General features: G+C 36.5%; 1 protein-coding gene across 1 annotated transcript; it reads right to left on the bottom strand.

Moving 5' to 3' along the window:
• Positions 1-353: 353 nt before the first annotated feature.
• On the bottom strand, positions 354-22,751 carry CLDN16 (claudin 16). Its single transcript, XM_036243836.1, is given in 6 exon segments — positions 354-487; positions 1,150-1,341; positions 4,018-4,182; positions 7,264-7,366; positions 22,441-22,650; positions 22,653-22,751. Coding segments are annotated over 6 exon segments (903 nt in total).
• Positions 22,752-26,828: the final 4,077 nt, after the last annotated feature.

The following is a 26,828-nucleotide window of genomic DNA, read 5'->3' as shown; positions in this document are numbered from 1 at the left end:
TAGTCTTAAAATGTCATTTTATTTTAATATCACCATGTCACAATCTCTAATAGCCATATAGAAATCACAAGCACACATATTTATATCTTAGCAACCTCATCTTGAAATATATATATATTATATATATATATATATGTTATATATAGTGTGTGTGAGAGAGACAGAGAAGAAAGAATGAGGAAGAATATAAAAATAATAGAAAAGAAATAACACACTTTTTTGATTAAGCTGCACAATTAACGTAGTTGAGCATGAAGTTTAAATAACTGTTCCTCAGTTTATCTATTTTATTCACTTGAACTTATCGATTGATTAGATAAATAACATATAACCACAGACGGATATGCAGGACTCTATACCCTTGTGTCGACAGCATACATTTTGGCCGTCTCTGTCCGAGGGGCCACGTATGACTTGGCCATGGAGACGGCTGCAGTGGAATAGGCCTTCCTCATGGAATAAGGGTAGTTCCGTTCAGGTCCCACATCTGTTTGGGAGAGGTATTTATAGAGACATGAAAATAACTGTGGCAGAGTAAACTTTGAATAAAATAATGTCAACTTATATATTCTTTTCCAAGAAAGGCAAGAACTTACATAGTCTAAGAATCATCTAAGAAGATCTCTAGATGACAATCTAGATTTTTATCCTAAAGGTTATTTTCAGATTTAAAATTTAGCCAAGTATTCTCTTAATTTTTTTTCTTGATAAAGAGTGAAATTCTTTTGGTTTTCAAGTTGTATTTTTAGAAACTAAATGACACTTTTAAACAACAAATATTTGGCTTGCCTGTCAGTCTACTTCTCTGTTTAAGTCTACATATAAATTTAATAGATTGGGTGAAGTGAGGCGTATAAGATTATGACACATCAAAGTAATAATTATATATTTGGATACCAGACACAGTTACAGCTGTGGTGTTTTTTTTTTTTGTGTGTGTGTGTGTGTGTGTTTTTAATAAATGTACCACTAATTGGGTAATAGGTTGGAATACTGGAAATCAGTTGTCCTTGAACAAATAAAATTTTTAATGTCAATACATAGAGATCAAGTAAATAACCTTATTTGGGGCTGGTGAGATGTGTTTCCATTGGGTTGAGAAAAATGATACCGAAGGCAAGGAAGTAAGCTATTTCATTTTGTTCTTACCTTTGAAGAGGCATAAGCAGCATGTGAGGACAGCCCCAGCCAAAAAGCAACCCAGAGACCCAGCCATTCCAAGCCAACAGGACCAACCAAATTTATACTGGATGCCAAGAAAAATATTGTGCAAAATCAGAGAAGTCCGTTCCACATAAACATCAACAGCATACCACACAGAGCCAATAATTCCTGGGGCACCTGAAAGAAATAAAAGATACCAAAAAAGAAAAAAAAAAATGCAGGTTATTTCCAAATTTAAATCCTGCTACTCAAGAGAGATGGCATCATTTAGAAAAATAATGAGACTACGGATTCATGAACAACTCAAATTTTGGTCACCTCTTCTACGTGTTTCTTTGGCCTTCTGTCTCGTATTTCTTTCAAATTATATGTCAGAAACACAAAAATACAACAGTGCAGTGCACATCTGTTTTTTAAACCTAAAATGGTTGCTATGGTTTTCTTACTTTTTCTATCTTTTCAATGTCATTTTAGTATTGTAGAAAGAAAAATATTTTAAAAAAAGAAAAATACAAAGAAAAGAACACAAAATTTAAAACAAATAGTGAAAATCACATGTTCTTTTGAGATCAAGATTTTAACTGAAACTAGATGTCTTTAGGAGAAACTGTCTCTCTCTTTCCCCAGCACCCAGCCCCGCCGCTGGAGCTGTGTCAGCTACACAACCAGCACCCAGATCGAAATGAGGTTTTAAAGTCATTCCTTTTAGTGCATTGGAGTTAAAAACTGTAATTGAAGTAATTATTGTCTTTATTTTAAAATAAATTCTTATCTATCACCCCCACATACAAGAATAAATAAAGAAAATTTATTCCATTTAAATAAAATTTAATATCCATAGATTATTCTATCTGACAATTAACTGGCTTAAAGTGATACTAGCCAGGTCCTCTTGTTTTAAAGGGATAAACTGCATGTCAGGCCTAGATGATGGGGAATTGGGGGATAAAAGGCTATGAGGGTATTTTTTTGAAATTTGTAGTGTCAGAAAAAAACTTTCATACTTTTCTAGGGAATCTGTGATACCTATTTTTTTAAATATGTTTTTATTGATTTTTTAGAGAGAGAGGAAGAGAGAAAGAGAAACAATCTATGTAAGAGAGAAACATCAATTGGCTGCATCCTGCACGCTTCCCACTGGGGATCGAGTCTGCAACCCTGGCCTGTGCCCTGACAGGGAATCGAACCAGGACCTCTCAGTCCATGGGACGACGCTCAATCCACTGAGCCACACCAGCCAGGCAATGTGTGATTATCTATTTAAACCACCATTTCATTGCATTCTTCTCCCAACTGTTTAATGCAAGAAGTTTGAAGAAGGACCAGATCATGAATATATACCTTTTAGATAACAGGGTATAAATTATCATGCCTTTTCTGTAATACTGTAATCCACAGGTTTAGAATGGAAATTCCTTTTTTGAAACTTAGAAACAGAATACATATAAATACTAATATTGAATGATGGTTCTAAGTCTTTGGACATGTCTGGCAATTTAGTCATTTTTTCTTCAACCATTCCTACAGGGATTTTCTTTATTGACTTGGTTTTCTTTAAATTTAGCTCATTTTGTTGTTTTATACAAAAAATGCAGTGTCTAGTGGTGTCCCAAAAAGTATTCTGTAACAAAATTTTATAGTATTAAATGACGTTTAAATTTGTTAAGTAAAACACATTATTACATACAAAAGTTTCACGTTATCACTAGGCTGGATATCAGAATTCATATCTAAAAAGGAAAAATAACTAAATTCTTGTGACTTTTTAATACAACCTAAGAATCAGCAGGACCTTCACTCAATGTTCACATGAAAAAATCAGGGAGTCCCTGGTTTTGAGATTGTGATGGGTTAGGCTCTCTGCTCTGAGCTTGCTCAGCTCACACTGGATATTCACAACAGCAATTTGGGATAGATATTATTACGGGGGCTTCAGCCTACTTTGCAGATTAGAAAATGGAGAGAGGTTAAGTAACTGGTATAAGGTCACATATCATGCATGTATATCTCCAGGTATTTTTAATTCCACAATCTCTATTTATTCACTACCCAGAGTGCCTGGTCAGGTTTCCATTTACCTTTGCCTGGCTAACTTATTGCTTCTACCATAAAAGAAAATTATTTCTCTCTGGAGGATGGTCCTATTGGTTCCTTCAACAGGATACTCTCTACCAACTTGCATTAAGATCCAAAAATGACATCATGTTGTGGTAGAAAAGACAAAGCTTTGAAGTCTTTTTGATACAAGACCTGAGTAAAATATCAATTTTGATTTTTCACTAATAAACACCATGTGAAATGTTTCTTGACTTATGCTTTACAATTATGTTTGATTCATTAGTCTTCAGAACTCCATTTATTCATCTACTTCTTAAGTGATGGTAATAATATGATTTGCTTATTGTTTCATTTATGATTGAATGGGTTGGCACATGAGTCTAATAGGACTTGGCACAGTTTAGTTTATTGCTAAAAGGAATTGGTGCAGTGGGTACAAGTAAGGAGGCTTAATTAAGTTTGGGGCTTAATTCAGAATTTAACTTCAGGAATAATCACAATATAAATTATTTTTTTAATTTAAACATTATACAGCTTTATTTTTTAGATGGTTGAAAATAGTTTGAGGACTTTGATAAATCTTGATCTGCCATATTAACAACAACAACAAAAAGATCAATTATCTGATTCCAAAGCTAAAGAAATTAGGGCTGGTGAAGTGTTCTTTATTCCTTCAGTCTAGAAAAGCAAGTCAGAAATGATCCTAAAATGAACTGGCTCAGAACACCACCGTTCTCCTTCTGCTCAAGACCTTAGATATGTGTCGGTACCTCTAGCTCTAGTCCAGACAAGTACCTGCTATCAGTAATGTGGTTCCAGCAACAAAGCAGATTCGGACTTTGATATATGGCTCATCAGGGAGGAATTTCACGCAGTCAAGACCAAGGAGCAGGGTGATAAATCCAAACCCAGCTAGAATATCTGCAGTAATCATCAATGCGCGAGTTACCACCAACTTCACTGGAAGATCAGGGTATATGGTTACAGCATAGCCAGAGGAAGGAAACATATTAACTCACAGAACTACATAAAAAAAAATAATAATAAAAATAAAAACAGACAACTTAGTATATTAACATTGACTGCTGAAAGAACTGTGTATTTAAATTTGCATGAGCTTGGAAATGAGTACCCTTAAATTTTTCATAAAACACAAAAATATGACACTACTGGCATTATTATTTGTTTAAGCACTGATTATTACTTAGTCTTAGTGGCCTCTTAGCAAAATGCATGGCATATAGTGACTAAATAAATGTTTCTCCTTTGCCTCCTGTTCTGGAATGAGTCCTGTTCACAAGTATGATAACTGAATGCTGAATCGAAAGCCGAGTATCTATTCTGCAGAAGTTACTCAATGACTATTCCATAAATAAATGATCATTATATTCGTTTAAAATTTTATTGTAATAAATTAAAAATAATTTATTAAAATTTGATATGGGGGCAAGATAAAATACTTTAAGATATCTCTGGCCAATTTAGGCTGGTGGGAGAACTGTAGAAGAAGGAAAAGCTTCTGTCATCAGGTAGTAGATTGTTTCTGGAAGACAGATCATACTCTCTTTCATTCCTTCAAGTCATGGCCTTTCTTGGCCGACACTTCATCTTGACACTTTTATATTGCATTGTCAACTGCATATCTTAAAGGTACAGCCAGTGAGAACATATGGTAGAAGGCCCAGGGAAGAGAAGTGGAAAAGCAGCGGTCACCTTCTGCAATGGAAGCATCTTCAACTGGGAAGCCTCCTGAACAGAGTCACAGTTAAGTTAAATTTCCAATAGGAAGATTTCATTACAAATGGACGGTTAATCGCCCAAAGTCAGAACTACTACTCTTTTAGCTGGCTAACGAAGAGGAGTAATAAAATGCATTCCTTTAAGTGTATAGTAATTAAGTTTTCTATTCATAGTGATTTGGGATTTCCTTGCATTGTAAATAATTTCCCCCATCAATGAGGTAACTTTAGGACCTATTTAGTAACAGGTTGCTTACAAAAATGTGGCCAATTTTTCTTAGTTAAAATAAAAAAATAATTTTGTGATCCATGTAAGAGAAAGTCAGTGCATAAAATCAACTGCTACCTTATTAATAGGTAAATATACTGTGTGTAATTATTGTGTTATTAATATGTACATATATATTCATTTTTAGAATGGAATTTTTAAGGTCTCAAAATTCGGCATTATTTAAAAAAAAAAAAATAGGCTCAAATTTAGGCCAAATCTAAGGCTGACTTTTCTCAGAATGGAGGAAAGAAAATAACTTGTAACTCATTAGGTAATATCAGTGTTCCTATTTCAACAGATCCTCCTGACAGTCAAATGATATGTAAGAGAGGGACTGCTACTCAGCACCCTAAGCCAAGGGGTCTCACACTTTGGAGTGTCTCCCTTGGAATTTTGTATGACCCTTTTTGGAACCTGGAACTACCTAGTGACAGGAGCACCATCTGCATGGGGTTCCCTGAAATCGCCTTGGGTATTGGTCTTCCCTTCTTTGACCATCAACCCCACACAGAGCATTATTCAGATGCTCTGCGGAACTCCAGGACTCATGTGTATGAAGCCATACAGGGGCCCATGGGCTGGCCAATTTGAAGAAAGCAGCACTGAAAGCCGGTTGCTAATGCAGGTGAGCCAGGAATGTCCTTCTGAGGACTGCATGAGATTCGGCTGCCAAGATAAAAAAAATATATCTAATTTGCAGGGGTGGGGTGTTGGGAGTTCAAAGTACTTATATCAACAGGAGCCCTGAGAGAAAGTATTTATCTGGGTCTGGATACTCTAGGTAAACAGGGCAATGGGAAATGTTATCTCAGGTTAACTATGGTTGTTAAAAGATATCAAAGACTAAAAATAAAACTCTACTCTCATAAATAACACTTTAACTTAGAGGCTATAGTTATAATATTTTCATAGAATGTGTTTCATCTCTGTTGTCTTTAAGCATACAATAGAATTTTTAAAGAAAATTAATGTACTTTTTAGATATTTGCAATAGATAAGACAATATCAAAAGAAAAATGTGAGATTCTCAAGAAAAATAGATTAAAAAGGAACATTAAAATATAACAGTGATTTTCTCTTGTGCAGTGTGCTTTTAAGTGATTTTACTTTCTTCTTACGTAAGCGTTTAAAATGTTGAAAGATTTCATCTTTCTTTTTTATTTTTTTTGTCAGTTGTAACCATATCACTGTATATCTGGAACAGCCTAGTTTCCGCATCGATTTCTATTCCTATTGACCAGATCATGCTTCTTTGTAGATTCAACTAGGTTAGCCCAGGGAAGGAAAAATGAGAAAGAATGAAGAGGTCTTTTTTAAAAGATGACATAGATGCCTTATGAATTATGTTAAAAACGTCTCAGGCACTCACATCCTAAATGGCAGGGGAAGATTTTACAGAACTGCTCCTTTCCGTTTCTTCCCCAAGATGAAATAGCTTTCCGGGGGGAAGTCACAGTCCAAGGTTTACTTTTCATTTATCTTGAGAAAATGTGGTACCATCACCTGTCAATTGCTTTGGAGGAAACTAAAGGCATTTGCTTTAATCTATCTTCTTCTGTCTTTGTCCCTCCAATTCTCTTTATTTATTATTTATTTATTTTTGGAAAATCTCCCATCGCAATGCTGTAAACTTCCTATTTGAACACAGTCACAGTTAAAAGACGTCTCTGAAATGCTTTTCGTCGAACCTGTCAATTCTAATAAAATCACAGCATCCCAAAGAATCTGTTTCAATGTTTTAAATGTTTACTCTAAGCCTACTGTGCATGAGGCACGATGCCAGGTCCTTTGAGGGAAAAGCAGACATAAATAAGACAATAATTTTACTTTAAAGAATTTACAATTACATGGCAAAAGATAGAATACGCTAAAATGTTCCAACTCACATTTCAGGTTAAATTTCTAATCAAAATATTTAAAACTGGACAGAACCCGAATCCAGTACTGTGGAAAACAAAACCACACAATGGAAAGCTGAGGTCAGTCTTCTTTGGTATGCCCTCTGCCAGGGGGTGTCTAAGGTATACGTACACGGGTGTTCGGCAAGTATAGAGTCATACTCGTCGCAGGTCCGAATTCCATCAAAGGCATTTGTGACACACTCCCACCAGAGGCCGCGGCATTTTGTGCTCACCTGGATGTTGGAGAAGACACTGCGTGAAACGATTCATGCAGACACACTTCTGTCCTCCCTGATCAAAGGAAGAGCTTGACTGTTGTGAGTTTGATAACAAAGTACAGTGGTTACAAGCATGATCAGAATTTCATTTACAACAAACACAATGCATTTTAGAGTATTTTCCCTTAAGCATTAAGAATTAAAGGTGTTCCCCACCATCAGATGAATTCACTTCCTGAATAGAGGTAGCAGGGAAAAGTCATGCCTAAGATGGATACAAATCAGAATTAAATATACTCAAATGCCTATGGCTGGTTCCATCATCCAGTCATAGTGTAACATGGAGACCATTTATTTCATTCTCCTGTGCTGACATTTACTCACCACTCCCAATCAATATAACCGATAATAACTGTTGACATCTTGAGTCTATTAAGAATGTACATTAATTTGTCTTCATTATGAACATTGAGTTCCATTAAGACACGTTTTATTATATATGAGGTTCATACATTTAAAATAATTGCCACAGAAAGCTATATATAAAAACACAAATAAGTGAGATATAAAGACCTCACGACTTCTTCCTCCCTGCTCCACTGACAGGCTACAAATGCTTAAACTATGATACGCATGTAAACAAACTGAGCATTAATTTTATACAATCTGACAGCTGTAAAGCACTTTTACTTAGAAATGCTGTGCATGTAATTCTTTGTGCACCTAGAGCTAAAAGCTACCAGTGCTCTGAGCCTTCCCATACTTTATCTCTACATTGTACACTGTAAGTCACAATAGGTTTCTCAGAATTGTAAACATGCCAAGAGAAAATAGATTCCAGTAATCTTGACAGAGCTCATGCATATGAAACAGAACTAATATGATTGTTGCTTCTGGCTCAATTACTGACTCAATTACCTTGGAAATCTGGAAATAGGTAAGATTTAACAAGGATTGTCTTGGTAAATGAAAACTTAATATTTTCCTTAAAGAAAGAATAAGTGACAGAGTGGAGTGGGGAGAGAAATGCAAAGACAGAGGGATTATAATTGGTGTGAAGAAGAAAGGAACATAAAACACTTTGATTTGCAAAAGAAAATCCTTTTGGGTATATTTGCACTCTGTTACTCTCTGTCCCATATTCTGATTTGAAGGTGCATTTTGTGCCAAATAAAACTTTACTGAACCCCTCTTCTGGCTAAATCCATCACAATTTTGAATGTAGTGCTTCTATTATCACTTTCTATGTAAAATACAATTGTCAATAATGAATATTATATATTGATTCTCTACTATGAAGCAGTTACTGTTTAAGCATATTATTATTTCATTTAGTTCTTAAAGGACTCTGTAAGAGATCATTATGATTATCTATTTTAGAAATAAGGAAATGAGGCACAGGAAACTTAAGTGATTAACCCCAAGAAAGCATTGTTTTTTGTTTGTTTGTTTGTTTTTTTATCCTCACCCGAGGACATTTTTCCATTTTTTGCACAGATAGAGTGGGAGGGAGAGAGAGGAAGAGAGAGGGAGAGAGAAACATCAATGTGAAAGAGACACACCGAGTGGCTGCCACCCGCACGACCAACCAGGGCCGGGGACAAACTGCAACCGAGGTACATGCCCTTAGCAGGAACCGAACCCGGGTCTCTCCAGACCGCAGGCCGACGCTCTAACCGCTGAGCCAAACCGGCCAGGGCAAGAAAGCATTGTTAATAAATGGGGAAGATGGGCCTCAAACACCAGTCTGTGCACAGGGCCTTCCGCATTGTGCTATGCTTAACACCAATTTTTCAAAATTCCAAATCCATTCAGGCTAAACTGCTCTAGAAATGGAAATTAAAAGATATCTTTGGGTGAAGTAATAAGCCCTAAATTTATTCTCATCCTATGGCCATTATTCTATAAAACCTCACTTTGGCTTGTACTTCTTAAGGTTAACCCTGAAAGCGATGTTTTGAAATGTATGGAGTATTACCTCAGGAAGCTGAGGAATCACAGACCAAAAATTTAATGAAGAAAATCTGCCTTGTGAAATTTCACACATCAATTTCTAAAGAAGAATGTGAACATGCAAAGTAATATATGAATAAAACATAAGCCATAGTTGAAAACATATAGACTTTAAATATAAATTGACATTTATTAGTTGTGTTATATGCTTGGGCAAGAACTTACCTATTTTTTCAGCCTCTATCTTCTTATCTGCATAGAAGAGAAGATGCTAAAAAGGTTATAAGAATGAAAAAGTACAAACACACAATATAAATGATCTTCTCAGTAAATTATAACATTAATAAATTACTTATACATCCTACTACCCTGAGTAGTGACTGTGTTCAGCTTTCCTAACTAATCACAATGACACTGGAGAAAGGTACATGTAATAGGCTGAACGGTGGTCTCCAAAAAGATATGCCCATGTCCCAATCCCCAAAATTTGTGAATGTGATCTTATTTAGGAAAAATTTGCATATGAATTAAGTTAAGGATCTTGAAATAAAAAGATGGTCTTAGATTACTAGAGTGGGCCTAAATCTAATGGTGTGTCCTTGTAAGAGACAGAAGAGAGACATAGGCAGAAGAGAAGGAAGAATGTGACCACCGAGGCAGGGATTGAAGTGATGTGGACACAAGTCAAGGAATGCCCACAGCCACCAGAAGCTGGAAGAGGTAAGGAGCAGATTCTCCCCGAGAGCCTCCAGAGACAGTGCAGTCCTGCCAACACCTGGATGTCAAACTGCTGACCTCCAGAGCTGTGAGATAATACATTTCTCTTGTGTGAATATGGGCCAAAAGGGGTTGGGGGTTGCTCTAGAATAAATCTGACAATTCCAGTGACTGAAAGTAACCTCACGGGGTGATCAGATCATACATTCCTAACTGGGAAGGTCATGGTGGGTATTCATTCCCTGGGCAAATAACTCCTTCAATAGAAGGTTTATTTTTGCCGAAAGCAAGCCCTGTCATTGTTTTTGTGCATCTAGGTTAAGGCACCTTGGAAAAGCCTCTTTCTCAGACCTCTTGGAAGTATAACCATCCTCAAGAGAACACACAATCGTGTTAAGTGCCCTGTAATCCAACCCCAACTTGCTGTCCCCCACTTCCATATAATCTTCTTAATGCTCCCTCCTCAATTCCAAATGTGCAAAAGAAACTGCTAACTGTCATTCTCTGGAGCATCTAAGATATTGCTTCCCAGCAATTGTTGTTAGTTTGGCTCAAATAAACTTTTATAATAATACTCTAAAGGTCTGGACATTCCCACATCAACATTAACCTACAAAATTTGTGGTAATTTTTTATGACAGCCCTAGGAAACAAATGCAGTAGAGATTATTTTTACTAAATCGTTACACTATAGCAGAACTCTGCTATCACTATTAAATATATCGTAGTGGAAAACAGACCTTCTCATAGTCTACTGCCCATCAGTCTCCCAATTAACAGAAACACACTGGATTCTGTTTACTTCAACCTGACCTAGTTTACGTGGATTTGAAGTCACTTCTCTATAATCAAAGAGTGACTGACCACAATTTTCTTCTGCTCAGCCATTAAAACAAACCAAAAAATCCACTATGGCTATTCTGGTTATATGAAGTTATTTAGAAAGTCACCTGAGATATATATGTGAAAATACTAATTTTACATACAGAGTATTTCTTTCTCACCAACATAATCCAGTAGTGGTGTCATTTTCAAGGCTATTGATCATTTACCTGCAATGACCATATTTAGAAAAGCAATGAGCTCATTAGAGGAAACAAGGAATCCAATTTCATTAGGTATTAATGCTCAGGGGCACACGATTAGATTGCTTGGTATTCACACTCAGTTAAGGTATGTGAGAATAGTGGCTGTAATTAACTAAACTTCTGCGTTAATATAGCACTTACTGGAGACACCCTTAAAGGTGCCTTTGTGCACAAAAGACAAGGTTAAAAGATTTTATGTTATTTGGCATACTTAAGAAAGCCCTCTTGTTTATAATATGTAGTCTTCACTTATCTCTCTATCGTAAATGGCTTATTAGGAACTTTCTAAAAGGCAAGCAAATCTAAGTTCTTAAAAGTTTTAAGAAAAGATTCTTAAAAAGCCAACCAATGCTTAGACTATAGAGTTAACCTTTCTTAAAGGGCAAAAATGCAAAATGTTAACTAATAATTTTTATTTCGCAGGGTTGTCCAAAATAGAGAATTCCAAATGTAAGCTTTTTCCTTTTAGTGTGTGATTTATATGTTAATAAATTATTTCTAAAACCATACTAGAGGAACTTGTACATTATTTCAATGAATAGCTATTGAGTCTGAAATGAAGAAGGTATACTTTCCTAAATAAGGAGTTTATCTAAGGTACAGCAATTAAAGTACAAGTCACAAACACAAGGTCAGCAGAAATCTCTTAATATTAATTAGTTGCCAATAGTGAAACATAGAAATTTTACAGAATAGTCCAGATTTCTGGCTTCCCTTGGAAAGTTGGTCAGTCTGGCCACCTGGACTCCCCGATCCAATGTAGCAACAATTATCATGAGCTGAGTAGCTGCTCCCATCAAGTGGGATTTGTGTTCATAGATTCCTTGCTGTCCCTACCCAGTCTGCCTCTCTCATGGATGTTGGCTTCTTTGTTCCTATAGGCATTTGAATTTTCTCCTCATGGTACATAACAACAAGAATAACTCCCCTTGCTCTCAACCTGTCAAATTTCTACCTATTATTCAAATCCCACCTCCAAGATATCTCTTCTTCCATGAGGTTCTCCCAGGTTCTCAGCTAGAGTTAATCTCTCCCCAGGTAACACAGTAATGGAGTAATTGTCCATATTTCTCTAGCATTTACAATATTAAATTATCTTTTTGTGTGTGCATTTATGTACATGTCTCCTAAGTCTATCCTCATCTGTCAAATTATATTCATTGAATGTCTGTCACGTTTCAGTCAACAGGCAAACTAAATGCTGCAGACACAGCAAAGACCTAGACAGGTATGACACCTTGCTTGAAGGAGCTGACAGACCTTCCTTTTTGGTACACAATAGATGCTCAATAAATATTTATTAAGGGAGAAAAATATGTCAAACTATCTGCTACACACATATTAACTCTCATTTGAACTTTGGCACAGATAATTGTTAACAATACACTATTTGCACTGGTGCTTAATATGAATAGACTAGGATAGCTGAATCCAGGAGTCAAAGAGCTGTTATTTAGACCAGAGAGTTTACACTGATTTTGTGTCAGCCTGGATCCCACCTACTCACCTGGCTCTGGAAAGTATTTACCACAGGACTCAGCATGAGCAGGAAACCATATTGAGGATAACTTCCCAGTTGAGTTTATAGTAGCATAAGTTAGTTTCTTAATCCTTTGGTTTCTTATTCTGATCTCTTTACCAGTTTTCCATTAAGGTTTCTATTCCTAGTGCTTGCCAATTTCTCTTTCTTATTACTTTCCAAATGCAAACAGAAAGACACAACTTTGCCTGCCTTGTCTTATCTAGGGAAGTTTTAGATGTGTTTGTCTTGCCCCCACATATTTTATACATAGAATCTAAAAATACTTTAATTAATCAGCATTTATTTCTCATCCGGTTACATAGGACATTTATACACGGTATGATTAGTAAATATTTATTTTTAGTTGACCGTTATCAAACACAATTTTTCTTTGTCAATATGCATTAAGATATAAATGTGTATGTACTTTGATTTGTGTGTAAATATAATATACATAGACAGAAGCATGAATAAACCAAAAAAAATAATGTATTTTAAAAACCACATCTTCCATATACATATTATAGAAAAATAATAGTTTTAATAGCATTTTATTATCCTTGTGCTAACATACTGTATATTGATATTCAACTTACTTTTTTCTAGTATTTACTTAAGTATTTTTATCAATATGCAAAATTATTTTAAAATTTTTATTTAATTTTTGAATTAAATTTATTGGGGTAACATTAGTTAATAAAGTAAATAGGTCTCAGGTGTACAATTCTTTAATTCATCAGCTATATAGTATGTGGTGTGTTTACCAACTAAGTTTTAATAATAGTACTGAATAACATGTTTTACTACTAAAACTTGAAACATTTTCAATTTTAACATAAAATACATTTGAATTTTTTATAATAGGATTCTAAACATTTTACTTTAATATTTAATTTTATTTTCTTACTCTCCCAGGGTCTAAAAGAACTTGAGAGGTATTTATAAGGATGAGGAAGCAAGATTAAAATAAACATAATAGATACCATCTTTCATTTCTACTTCATTTTTATACAATGGGTTATTTGCTAAAGTATACTTGGTGTACCTCTACCTGCTTATTTGTGGAGCACTGGCTAAAAGTATAAATAGAAAAACTAGAATAATACAATCTTAGTAGGTAAAATATAATTTTGGTGGTCTTCATAGTTATATTACCTAATTTACATATCTGAACTATTTAAATGTTTAAATTTTAACATTTATTGTTTAATTTAAGTCATTCATTTAATCATTTTAAAATGCTTATAAAAGTCTGGTATCACAACTGTGCAATGATTTCTGCCCAGTGAAAAATCATATTGTATGTTGAAGAAATAATAATAAAATACTAATTTTCTTTTTTCTTTCTTCTTCATTTCTTTCTCTCTTTGAAATACTAGGAAGAAAAGCTATGTTCTCTAGACCAGAATATAGTTTTCACCAACTTTACTATATCTCCCAGAGGATTAGATTTTTAATCCTATCTCAGCAAAAAGAGAAACCAGATCCATATCTGAGAAAACTGTGGCAAGATAAAAGATCTTGCCTTAAAAAAATAGTGTTGGTCTCCCTTCAGAGATACTTCTGATTTAGGGCTCAGTGTAAGTTTTATCACATTGCTTTGTGTTTCATTCATCTTCATTCATTCATTCATTCATTCATTCATTCATTCTTTTAATAAGTAAACAAGTATCTCAGTGGTTATCCAATCAATTCATGTTAACAAATGAATCATCAATTTCCATTATTTGGAAGTCCGTGTTAGCTGCTATAGGATCTCATGAGATCAATGAGAGAATTTCTGTGGAGATATTCACTGAAGGAGTTTGACATTAGTTGGAAAGTAAAACTAGTACATAAATAATCAAAGTACATGCTGGAAAGAATTACTTTTTATATTTACTTTATATTTGTAACAAATGCATCACCATTAATGTACATAGAAATCTCAGGGAGAACTTAGTGATGGGGATAAAATAAATCCAAATGTGGAGAACATTTATTTGAGGTAACCAAATTTTAGTCATAACAGTGCTTGGTGTATAGCAGATTCTCAGTCAAAAATAACAAAAGATTAACTGAAAATGGAATAATCTTGTGCAAACATTGTTTTTCCTTCTTATAATAGAGAGACGAATAATCATGTGAAAAACTAATTTTCTATTTCAGTGTGAATAATGAATAATTACACTTCTTATAATATAGTTAATATATTAATAATGTTATTTATTCATAATTTATTTTTTTAAATGTATTTAATAGATAACTTATTTTGTTTTTGTTGTCTGCCTATTCCCCTGGTTAGACAAAAACAAAATACAAAAAACAAAAAAACACACACACCAAAAGAATAAAACAAACAAACAAAACAACCAACAGTCAAAAGTGTAAAAATAGGCAAACCACAGCCAAGAGAAGTAAACAAAATTTCTCCAAGAGAATCAATAGTGAAAATAGGAATAGAACTCAAATGTCATATCTTGCCTTTAAGTGAACATTATACAAAATGTCATATCCTCCTCCAGAACAAAAACAAGCCAATAAACTACAAATAGACAGTAATACATCTAACACTGACTGACTGATTTGTATTTGCCTGGTACTGTGGAACACAAGCTCATTTAATCCTCACAAGACAGTTCTAATGTTCATATTTTATTCTCCCTGTACAGAGAAGGAAATGTGGTTTATAACAACTTAGATACCTGTCAAAATTCACACAGCTACTACCTGCATGGGGAGATTTAATCTCTGGTCCCTCTAACATTAAGTCCAATCTGTAAGCCTCCCCACTACAAAGCTTTATATTATTGCTCTACCTTGAGGTGCTGTGTAAGAATCTAAGCAAGATAAACTAGTGAGAGGGTTTAGGGATATTGATGCTTGATAACTTCTGTATAGAGGCTAATGTTCTTCTATTTAAACTCTAGATGAGTGATTTCACCAGTCCTCCAATTGCCCCCAAATAGTGAAGGATTTCAACCTTGACATCTCCCTCTTCATCAGCCTTTTTTCTCTACGTGCAATCAATTACCAATCCTATGTATTCAAATTCTTTAGAGTTACCCATACCTTCACATGTCTCCTTATGTTTGCTGCCATCTTAGCTCAGACCAGCACTGTTTCCCTTCTGCTCTATGGGAAAAGTCTCCTAATTGGTCTCCCGATACTTTATTTTACCCCTTCCCAACATTCTCCACAAGCAGCCAGAATGATCGATCTTTCTAAAGTGATCCCACTTCTAGGAATATACCCTAAGAAGCCTGAAACACCAATCAGAAAGAATATATGTACCCCTATGTTCATAGCAGCACTATTTACAATAGCTAAGATCTGGAAACAGCCCAAGTGTCCATCAATAGATGAATGGATAAAAGCTGTGGTACATATACACAATGGAATACTATGCAGCTATAAGAAAGAAAGATCTCATATCCTTTGAGATGACATGGAGGCACCTGGAGAGTATCATGCTAAGCGAAATAAGCCAATCAGAGAAAGAAAAATACCACATGATTTCACTTATTTGTAGAATATAATTACAAAAAAAGCTGATGAACAAAATAGACCCAGAGACAGAGAAAAGGACAAACTTCAGAGGAGAGGGGTGGACGGGGTGGGGGTGGGAAGAGATGAAGTAAACCAAAGACCTTATATGCATGTATGCGTAACTGATGGACATAGACAACAATGCTTGGCTGGGGGTGGGATAGGAAGGAGGGTGTTGCAGTGGGGGAGAGGGGGAAGACATCTGTAACAAAAATAAATTAATGAACAAGAAAAAATAAAATAAAATCTATGTGCACATTTGTTTACAGTGAAACATGCTTGTCTATGGTGTACCAATTATATTTTACATGGTATACAAAGCCCTTGAGACCCAGTCCCTATATTCTCTTTCTTACATTAAAAACACTTGTTATGTTAAAATATATACAAAACCACAAAAATACAGTGTTCTCATACCTAGATCTCTGGCCACAACATTTCCTGTGCTTTGGATACTCTACTTCTCCTCCTTCACTCACCTATCCTTCAAGTCCTTAGTTCAGATAGTTCTTCTTCTAGGTAGACTTCATTGGTTATCCACAATTGAGTGAGCTAGCAACTCAGAATCACTTGTGGTATCATACTGTAACTATCCGTTCACTATCTTCCACAATATGCTGGGAGCAACCTAAGGAAGATTATTCTCCTTCATTAACTTGTACCCACAGTACCAGGTAGACAGCAGGTGTCAAAGAGTATTTGTGAAATGAAGGAAGATAGAAAGAGAGAGAGAGAAAGGGAGAAATAAAGCAATGAAAGAGAAAAAGAAAAAGAAAGAAGAGGAAGAGAATAAGGGATTTAGAAAAGGAGTAAAGGAGAGGGAGGAAGAAGAAAAAGAAGAGAGGAAGAAAGGAAGGCAGAAGGAAGGGAGGAAGAAAAAAGAAAGGAGGGAGAGTGGGTGGGAGAAAGAAAGGAAGAGCCTATGAAGTTACAGAAAAGTGGGTAATCACTCTAAACTCCTAATGGAAATTTCTGGAGAGGCTCTAAATGCCATAAATTGTGGGTGACTGGGCATGTGTCTGGGACTGCAGAGTCGTAGTGAAGGAGTCCTGATGTTAAAGAATGTAGACACTGAGAAGAACCCTAATGGGGGGAGGGGTGGGTAGGTGTTTTAAAAGTTCATTTGGTACAGCATAGAGAATATAGTCAATAATACTGTAACAATTATACATATATATATGTGTGTGTGTGTGTATTTGTGTGTGTGTGTGTGTGTGTGTACACACAATTATATATTGTACTGGATTGTATAGGGTAGGTACTAGACTTATTGGGGGGATCACTTTTTAAATTATATAAATGTCTAACCATTACGCTGTATACCTGAAACTAACATAAAATAATATTGAATGTCAAGTGTAATTGAAAAAAAGATTTGAGTTTTTTGGTAGGTCAGTTGGCCTCTGAAATAAAATGGGATGGTGGTACTGAAGATGCTGTGAGTGATAGCTGAGCACAGTCCCACTTATCTTCCCCTGAGACCTCAGCACACACTGGATGCTGCTATGAAGGCGACTTCTACGGAATGGTGTTTGTGATAACGGGATTTCCGCTTGCAGAAAAAGTTCTGCTTTAGCCTCATAAACTCTTGAGAAGTCATCATAGTTTTGGGTAAAAAAAAAAAATATATATATATATATATATATATATATATATATATATATATATATATATATTTGTTCCCATGTCTCTTTATTAAACCAAGTCTATTAAGATATTAGCATTGAATAATTGTTCACCCATTGAGTAACCAATACGTGCAGAAGATATTTTCTTTTTGAAATGTATCTTAAGTATCTCTTGAGGCCATACTTTACAAAAAAAAATGACTGTTAGCTGTCCTTGTCTTTGCCTTTCGCTGGCTTCTTCCCCCTTTCCTTCGGGCCAGCACAGATCTCTGTCTACAGAAACCTGTTCTTCACGCTGCCACTCTTTTTTCCAGGACTTTGAAAGAAATAAACAAAGTACCTCACACCACTCTTGGTCCTTTATTGAATTATTTTCATTTATTCCTTCACTAGAGAAAACAGCTTGGCCTTGTTTCAACTTTAGCTTCTACAGACTAATATGATTTTAATTTAAAAAATGTATTATAAACCCTAACCACTCTTCTTAAAATTGTGACTTCCTGCCAGTTCCTGTCCATCGTCTCTGCTTTTTCACTCTACAGCATTTGTCACCTTCTGATACACTATGGACTTTACTTAATTTGTATATTTTCTCTCTAAAATGTAAATTCCATGGAGGTAGGTTTTTAGTGTGTTTGTTCATTGTTGTATCTCCAGTGTCTGAAACAATGTTTGACAGATAGTACTCATGCAAAATGTAGTTGATGAAAGACTGAATAAATCAATTCCGATACACAAAAAATGTGAAAAAGTTTCTTTTGCATTGACTTTTATCTATGTACCATTTTTCTTGTGTTAATGTTTCTTTACAAACCTCATATATGAATTTGTTTATCTCAAATTAGATTGTAACTTTCTGGAAGATGACCCCCACATATTATTTCTTAATTATTTTCTTATTGCTCTCATATTTTAAATGCTAGTTAATAAATAAGATGTTAATTCTTCTTTAAAAAAAAATTGAAAAGGATCTTAAAACAGCTGAGTTCAACTTCATCTTATAATGGAGCCAAAGACAAGAGATATGACTTGCTCAATCAATAGAAGACAAATAAGATACAAACACGGGCTGGAATAATTTCAAAATTCAAGTTCTCTTCGCCACATCTGTCTTCCTGGAGACACAAATGAATCAGTAATGACAGGAGCAGTATGGTAGCTTGGAGGGCTTGGTCCCTGGCTTGGGGCTATGCACACTGAAGTTCTGCGGGCTATTTCTTTTTCCTAATGTTTCAGTTAATGCAAAGAACTTCACTCTCCGAGGCAGGTATCAGTTAGGCAAAATAACATTCTGTGTGTTTGGAGGCTCCTCTGCCGCATGCTCCTTGGTACTCACCTTGATCCTCTAACAAGCCCCAGGGGTCTGCTCCCGCCTCCCTTTGCTATGTACCTCCTTGTCTGTATGGCCCCGGCTGCCATTTTCACCTTTTAAAATCCTTCGTATCTTTCTGAAGCTTTGTTCAAATGCTTTTTCCTTCCCAAGGCCTGCTTCAGTGTCTCTGACAGGAAATAATCATTCCATCTTCTCTGCTCTCGGGATACTTTGTTCATTCCTGTGCCTTTTACTATAGTTTCCCGTGCATATCTTTCCTCATTAGATATACACTTCTGTCAGGCCCAACTCATTCTTGCTTTACCCTTATCTCCTCTAGTAAAAATTAGCATAGTACCATTTACATGACATACATTTCGTGTGTGTGTGTGTGTGTGTGTGTGTGTGTGTGTTTTATGTTGAGTTGAGTTTCCAACTCTGAAGCCTATCTCATCCTAAAAGATTAATAACAAAGCTAGAAATTCATAACACTCCCTTTTAAAACGTTTTTCCATAGGTATGTTTTTTATTTTTTTAAAAGCACCTTTGTGCTGCCAACTTTTGTTCAATCGTTGTGCAAAGTGAGCTATTACTATGGACTCGCGGTAATACATATACATGAGGAAGGGGCAAGAAGAGCAGTATAATTGAGTCCGTGAGTGTCATAACCTTCAAATTTATAAATAAAAGTATGATTTCAATGGCCCATTGAAGGAGCAATTATTAAGAGAGATTTACGTCCCTTTAAAAATATTGCCAAATAAAGAGATTGTTGGAAGAGGAGGGGCCTCATCGGTGACAGTTTTCTTCGTGTAATGTGGAGGCTTCTTGGGGAATATTTATAGCAACATATTTCAAGTGTAGGAAAGAGGGAAGAAGCTAAGAAATACTCACTACAACTGGCCCAAGGTTAGCAAGGATTTACTCGAGGTGAATAACCCAGACTGCTCATTCCATTCATTTTAACTAGAAGTGTTCTTGCCCAGAGCAGATGGCAAGGTTGGATGGAGCGGAGTAAAAGCAAGAAGGCACATTAAATGCCAGGACTCCCAATCTTTCTCAGCAAGGCTTGACCCTTCCTCAACCTCCACTGCTTATCAAGTGAAGCTAGCAGTTCCATCAGCTTACGCAGATTTTCAAATTGTTTTAGAAAGTATTTCAACAATGCTTTTAGATGAAATTTTGTATATTTTGAAAAACATAATTTCAAGTCTAAAGTCCAACATATTTTTGAGATATTCACCTGCTGCTGACAGCCCGATTCCAGCAAGCTGATGGCAGCAGATGTTTGTATCCACACTTTCCCCTGAGCATTGTCCAGAAGGCTGTCTTCATTCACTGCTGTGTGCATGATACAGTGCACAAATGCTTATATGCATGAGCAGATAAAATGCATCGCTGAACATAGGTAAAGCAGCATCCTGTATAGTAGTTAGTTCTATCAAAATTTTCAGAAATACATTTTTTTAGCACGAAAGAATTATTTATAGCTTCATTTGTTTTGAAATGCCATGTAGAAGTCTAAGGAAAATTAAAAGCAAGAAAAAAATAAATGGAAGCAATAATACACTGCAAAATAGAAAGATTATTACCCTTCATTTCTAACTGCAACTAAATAAATTAGGAGAACAAAAAGATGTGGGTGTGCTCTCAGGTATCTTTCCTAAGCTTCTTAGAGGTGACATTTTAGCAGTTATTAAATCGTTCCCTTCAGAATGTTCATAGGACAGCATATTGGATTGCTATATATTCTTTATTGGAGGTCCTGATATAGTGTTTCTTTTTCTTCCTTACACTTTCTGAAACCTTACTAATGAACAGTAACCGATTTTGACATTTACTCAGTTCTAGCTCTCTCAGATTCGATAGCCACAGGAAATGCTTTTAAACTCCAAAATTACTTCTTTCTGAGCTTCTCCAGTGAGAAAAATAAAATCTTCAAATGTCAACCACTCACCATTCTTGCATAATAGTTGGTTCCAAGAGCAACTGATTTCTAAGAGAGGGTTTCTTAAATCCATATCTGTTCCCTGTTCCTTGGGACACACTGGGAGACGTGTTTTCCCTTGGGGTGCTTTCTCCCACTTGGAAACTCCTTAAAATAACATTTTTCTATAGCATACTACTGAATAGGTTTTATATGCCTTGAGTTTGATTACTCAATGTCTTAGATTACCATTCTTTTTTTTCTTTAATTTTGCTGTTTGTGTTTTATTTTGAATACACTTAATAAATGAGGACTTTTTTTTCCTTGTCTGAACCTTTTTCGGAGCCACTGATTGTCTAGTTCGTCCTGGCAAACAGGTTCCAGTATTGCTCTATTCATTGGCCATAAGGTTGATCTTATCCTACATATATTAACTGGTGCTTATTTTTTTACCTTTTCTTTTTACACAAAATAGTGCTCAGTGAACATGGAGGTTTTTCAACATGACATGCTCCCGTATTTGAAGAACAGTTCATGCCATATATGTGACTATTTTAGTCATTATGAAAACTTAAACTCAAACTTTTAGCACTTTTATTTTTTTAAGAAAATGTATCACACTCTTAATGCTGTCATCAAGATAAGCAAATTTATGTTTAAGACACTGTCAGGGTGGGGGTTAGGGGTTGGGTAAGGGGGTGGAGGGATTGAGAAAAAACTCGTGGACACTGACAAGTGTGGGAATTGCCAAGGAGACAGGGGAGGGGGGGAGTGGAGGAGGGAAAAGGGGGGATAAATGATGATGGAAGGAGGCTTGACTTGGGGTGGTGAACACACAATGCAGTGTACAGATGGTGTGTTGTGGAATTGTGCACCAGAAACCTGTATGGTTTTGTTAACCAGTGTCACCCCAATGAATTCAATAAAAAGAATAAAGAAAGAATATTAGTGGAACACAATGGACATGGACAACAAAGCTGGGGACAGGGCGGGGAGGGACAGGAAGGGGGGAATCAGTGGGGGGGGGGACATTTGTAACAAAAATAAATAAATAAATAAATAAATAAATAAATAAATAAATAAATAAAATTGGTATATGCAGCAATGGAAGAGGTGAATTTCTGGAGGGCTGTGGCAGGAATTCTATCATTAGCCTTGTATGAACTTATCTTCATGAAAAAGGAGAAAGAATTCAGTTACCTCAGCTGTGAAATGGAATGGCAACAATACCTACACACTGATTAGCTGTGAGGATTAAATGAGTTAATAGTGTGAAGAAGATTCAGTAAGTAGTAAAAACTCGATCAGCCCATGGTGGCCACTATCATTAATCCCAGTGAACACAGAAAAGCAGTGGGGCTTGGAGAACATTTGGAAGGGCGTGGGTAAGAAAAAGAAGCTGCTGACTTCTTACCTCCAGGGAATCATCGGCATTCACCATCCAACAGTCTGTCCAGGTGGCTACCACCAAGAACCCAGTAGAGAAAAAGGCAAAGAAGCAGGCGACGTACTGAAGGAGGTCCCTCATCTTAGCAAGCAGCCGTCTGGAGGAGAAGCACAGGAGGGTGCCGGCCCTGCGCCCACTCAGGTGGCTGGAATGTGTCACTCTCCCGTGCTTCTGGTACCTGGTCTTTTCCTTCTCCTCACACCGCACTGCAGGCGTCTTGAGTTGCGGTAAGAGTTATACAAACAGGCTGCAACACACAGAGGGGTCCTGGAGGTCATTATCCCAAACAACCCGCCTCCAATCACAAGCCAGGTCAGGGAAAGGGCTGGGTGTGTTTTGTGTGGGGGAGAAAAGGAGCCCTGGGTTTGTGCTCGGCCCAGACCGTGGGCTACTAATGTGAGATGATGGTCACCAAGGCACACGCCAGCACCAAGATGGAGAGAAGGAAGAAGGGTCCTCCCCATGCTGACGCTTGTAAACTGATCTTTCTCAGGCCCTCCAGGGAAAGTGAGCTATTCTCCACCCCTCCCTAAGGAGGCTGCACGGTTGACTGAGTGCTATTTTATTATTAGGACTATTTTAATATTCCCTGACTACCTTAGACAGACAGGCCACTGGTGAAACTATGCCAAACGAGCGCTTGCTCAAGGGAGTTTGCATTCCAAAGTATGGGGCAGAACAGCCCCATGGAGGTTTCCAGCACCTGGGCCCCTGGTAGAGCCACGGCCCCTAACCTGTGGGCCCCTAACCTGTCGGCCCCTAACCTGTCCCCAGACAGAGCGGGAAAGAGCACGTTTTCCGACCCACAGCTCTGGGTGGAAACCCTTGTTCTGACCCTTATAACTTGAACGCACATGGGCTGCAGTTTCTGTCAAATGGGAGTGTTAATACTGTCTTCATAAGGTGTTTGTGAAAATTAAAGGACATAGTGACTCTAAATCATTTAGAATACTGTCTGGCAAAAATAGCTAAGTGATAAATATTGATGTGACCAAGAATTCCTTGTATGATTACTTTTTTCCCAATGTTTGAAAATAGCCTGTCTTATATATGTCAGGAAAACAACAACAACAACAACAACATCATTTACTTTAGGAAACTACATGCATATTAAAGTTTTGTTTTGTTTTGTTTTTTGTTTTTTTGTTGGTTTTTTTTTTTATAGCAACTGGAGTTTTACCTACAGCTGAATGGGTAGCATTCTTGGGTATAAACATTCCATAACAGTAGTCTTTTAAAAATACTTAAAAGGACATATATCTCCTTATTTTATCATCATCAGATAGACTTCTCTACAGTAAAATACTAGTTTCAGGGATAATAATAAAAAAATATTTTATGTGGCTCTTAATGCAAGAAAGAATGAGAAAAGCGGGAGAAGAGATAGAAAAAGAGAAACGGGAATAAGGAGTAGAAATAGGTCATTACTCTGAAAAGAATCAGCCACTAAGTCATTTTAGTACCAGTACATGAGGAAATTACATTTTTGTATTCAATAATGATCTGGTCATAGTATTTCGTGTAAAAGGCTAAAATCAGTATTGATACATCATCGTCAAGAATATTTTAAACTGTAAATTTTGTGACTAATGCTCATTATTTTCTCATTTTAATTCATCTGTGTTAAAATATATAAAAGGTATATTTAAATGTAAAATTAAATCTAAAAGCTGGAGGTAGCCCTGGCCGGTTTGGCTCAGCGGTTGGAGCATCGCCTGCAGACTAGAGTTCTGGGTTCGGTTCCTGCTAGGGGCACATACCAAAAATAAAAAATTTAAAAAATAAAAAAATAAAAGCTGGATGTAAAACCATATATGGAATATAAGCCCAATTATTGCCATAAATAAGAATGTACATGTCAATAGTAGTTATCGTTGTTAGCTTATGAGGCACATTCCAGATGCTTTTAAATTTGCTTATTTTATTTTAATAATTTTACTTAACATTTGGGAAAAATTATACTTATTTTTAAAGGTGCTCATTCCAATAATGCAATTACCCATGGTGGAAGTGAGCTGCAATGCACACATACTGCTTTGGTGACTCACAAGTGAATCTTTTCCTGTGCCCTGAAATCTAAAATGCTCATGCTCTATTGATCTGGGAGAGGAAACTCATTCCAAAAGCACATGCCCATTACAGGAAAAGTCCAGGACTTAGCTGCTAGCTTTCCACCCGGGGACCTTTCACAATGTACTTTTCCTGCTAACAGTGCACCCCAGGGCGATGGATCTTAAACTTGAGTGCACACTGGAATCTCCAAAGCCATTTGCTATAAATGTACCTGGGAACTCAACCCTCAGAGATTTCAACTCAGAAAGTTGGGAATGGAGGCCAGAAATTCACATTTATATACGTCTTGTATAAAATTCTGATTTTAAAACAGATGACCGTGCTTTGAGAAACTAAGGAGAAGAAATGAAAACTCCACATTAAAACCAGCATACTACTTTTCAGAGTCACAAACTACAAATCACAGACAAAGCTGTACAAAGAGGGGTATCAGAATTACATCTTTGGTTAAAAAAACAAAAAACCTCTTTTCTATCTAGCATCAAAAGCACATCCCCTAATCCAAATATTAGAACTTAATGGAGAAGATTAAGGAAAGGTAAAGACATTGAACACATGCATGCATTCTACATGTGAACATACACATGTACACAACGATCACTCAAAATCGAAGATTCTTTCACAAGAGAGATATGGACTGTAACTGATTTATGTCATTTCCAACCTTGTACTGGGCATAGTATGTGGTTGAGGCGGGGGCATACATGGGACTATAGAACTGTTTCTGAGTCAAAGTTCACTACATTTTAGAGAATAGCATAGACTATCATGTTTAAATGTTCATTTCTGTGAGCGAGGCCATAATGTGAAAGGAGATCCAAGATAGGAGAGCCATGCAGACTAACAGAGAGGACTTTATGGGTGGGAGGAGGGCACTTATAAAAAGAGATAAAGGTGTTGAGAGCTGTGAGCACAGAGGGTGTGGATGCAGAATAAATCATCACAAGTCTATACAAACAAACCTTTTTCACTTTCCGCCCATGCCCATGCGTCCAGTGTTTAGCTTTATCAACTCAATTCTAGTTTATATCATTCCATTCAGAGCCTACACTGACTCCAGTCCTATACTAGGTCCTGGGAACACAGAGGCAATAGAAGATGGAAACTTGGTCCCCCTCCTTGAAAAGCTGCCGTGAGGGGACCAGAGCAGGGCTCATGGTCTGAAGTGGAGAGTCCCATTAAGGTACCTGTGATTACAGCCTGAAGTTAGCAATAGCAGTTAGAGTACCAATAATAGTACACAGATGCATTAGGTAGAAATATGTAGGGTTTCCCAGTGCAGAATGAACACAAAGGACAATGATCACTGCACCTGTGGCTCAGGAGTGCTTAAAATTATTGTCAAGCATATTATCCCATCTAAGATCCATGAAGCCAGACAGCTTTGTTTTTTCACCAATGCATCTCAAGTGCTTAAAATTCTGCCAGACACACAGTAGGCTCTCCATAAATATAAGTTGAATTTAATTTAGTCCTCACCACTCTACATTTTACAGAGGAGGAGGGGATGTTGGACTTGCTCTTTCTGAACAATCCGGGGTCCCCCAGGATAAATACTAGGTTGGCAGAAGTGGCTGGATCCTCGTTGCAGCACCTGAGCTCTTTGCTCTACACAATCCCTAAGACACTTTTGTTGATTCACATGAACTGCATTCCCACTCACTCAGTATTTGCACTACTCTGGTTGGAACGTTAGAGCCACCTGCTGATGAGGTGAGTGATGCCCTCAGCCTGGCCCCCTGGGAATACTGCAGTTGTCCCTTTGTCCTGCAGATGGAAGCAACTCTGCATTTTCAGTTGAGAAAAATAGCAAGTTGTTTTGTGTTGACGCTGTTCTTTCTGTTAGTGTCTCAAACTGTTCCTTTTCTATTCATTATAACATGAGTCCTTAGAAGACACACTCTGACTTATACCACATCTTATGAACAATCTTTCCACTCCTTTTTAATTCCCAGTGGCCACTGGACAATATAATCAGTTGCTGTTGTCAAAGGTCAAGCTGACTATAACTTATAGCAAAATAAATCAGTGCTGCAATGCTTGGATCTCAGAGTCAGGTAGACCTGAGTTCAGGCTAAGACATTAACATATGTTAATGTGTGAGCTCCCGAGCAAGCTACTTAATAGCTTGCTCAATTAAATGAGAACTATAAATTCTGTCTAAGATGGCTATGAAAAATAAATAACATCTGTAAAAGTCTTAATACAGTGCCTGGAAAATAATTAACAATCAATAAATTATAGTTATGTTTTTTATGTTATAACCTTGCTCTTCTACATAT

Source organism: Molossus molossus, unplaced genomic scaffold (assembly GCF_014108415.1).
Source record: "Molossus molossus isolate mMolMol1 unplaced genomic scaffold, mMolMol1.p scaffold_m16_p_5, whole genome shotgun sequence".
In the NCBI taxonomy this organism is placed as follows: Eukaryota; Metazoa; Chordata; class Mammalia; order Chiroptera; family Molossidae; genus Molossus; species Molossus molossus.
The sequence above is the reverse complement of the archived record's forward strand: the minus strand, read 5'-3'. Positions and strand labels throughout refer to the sequence as shown.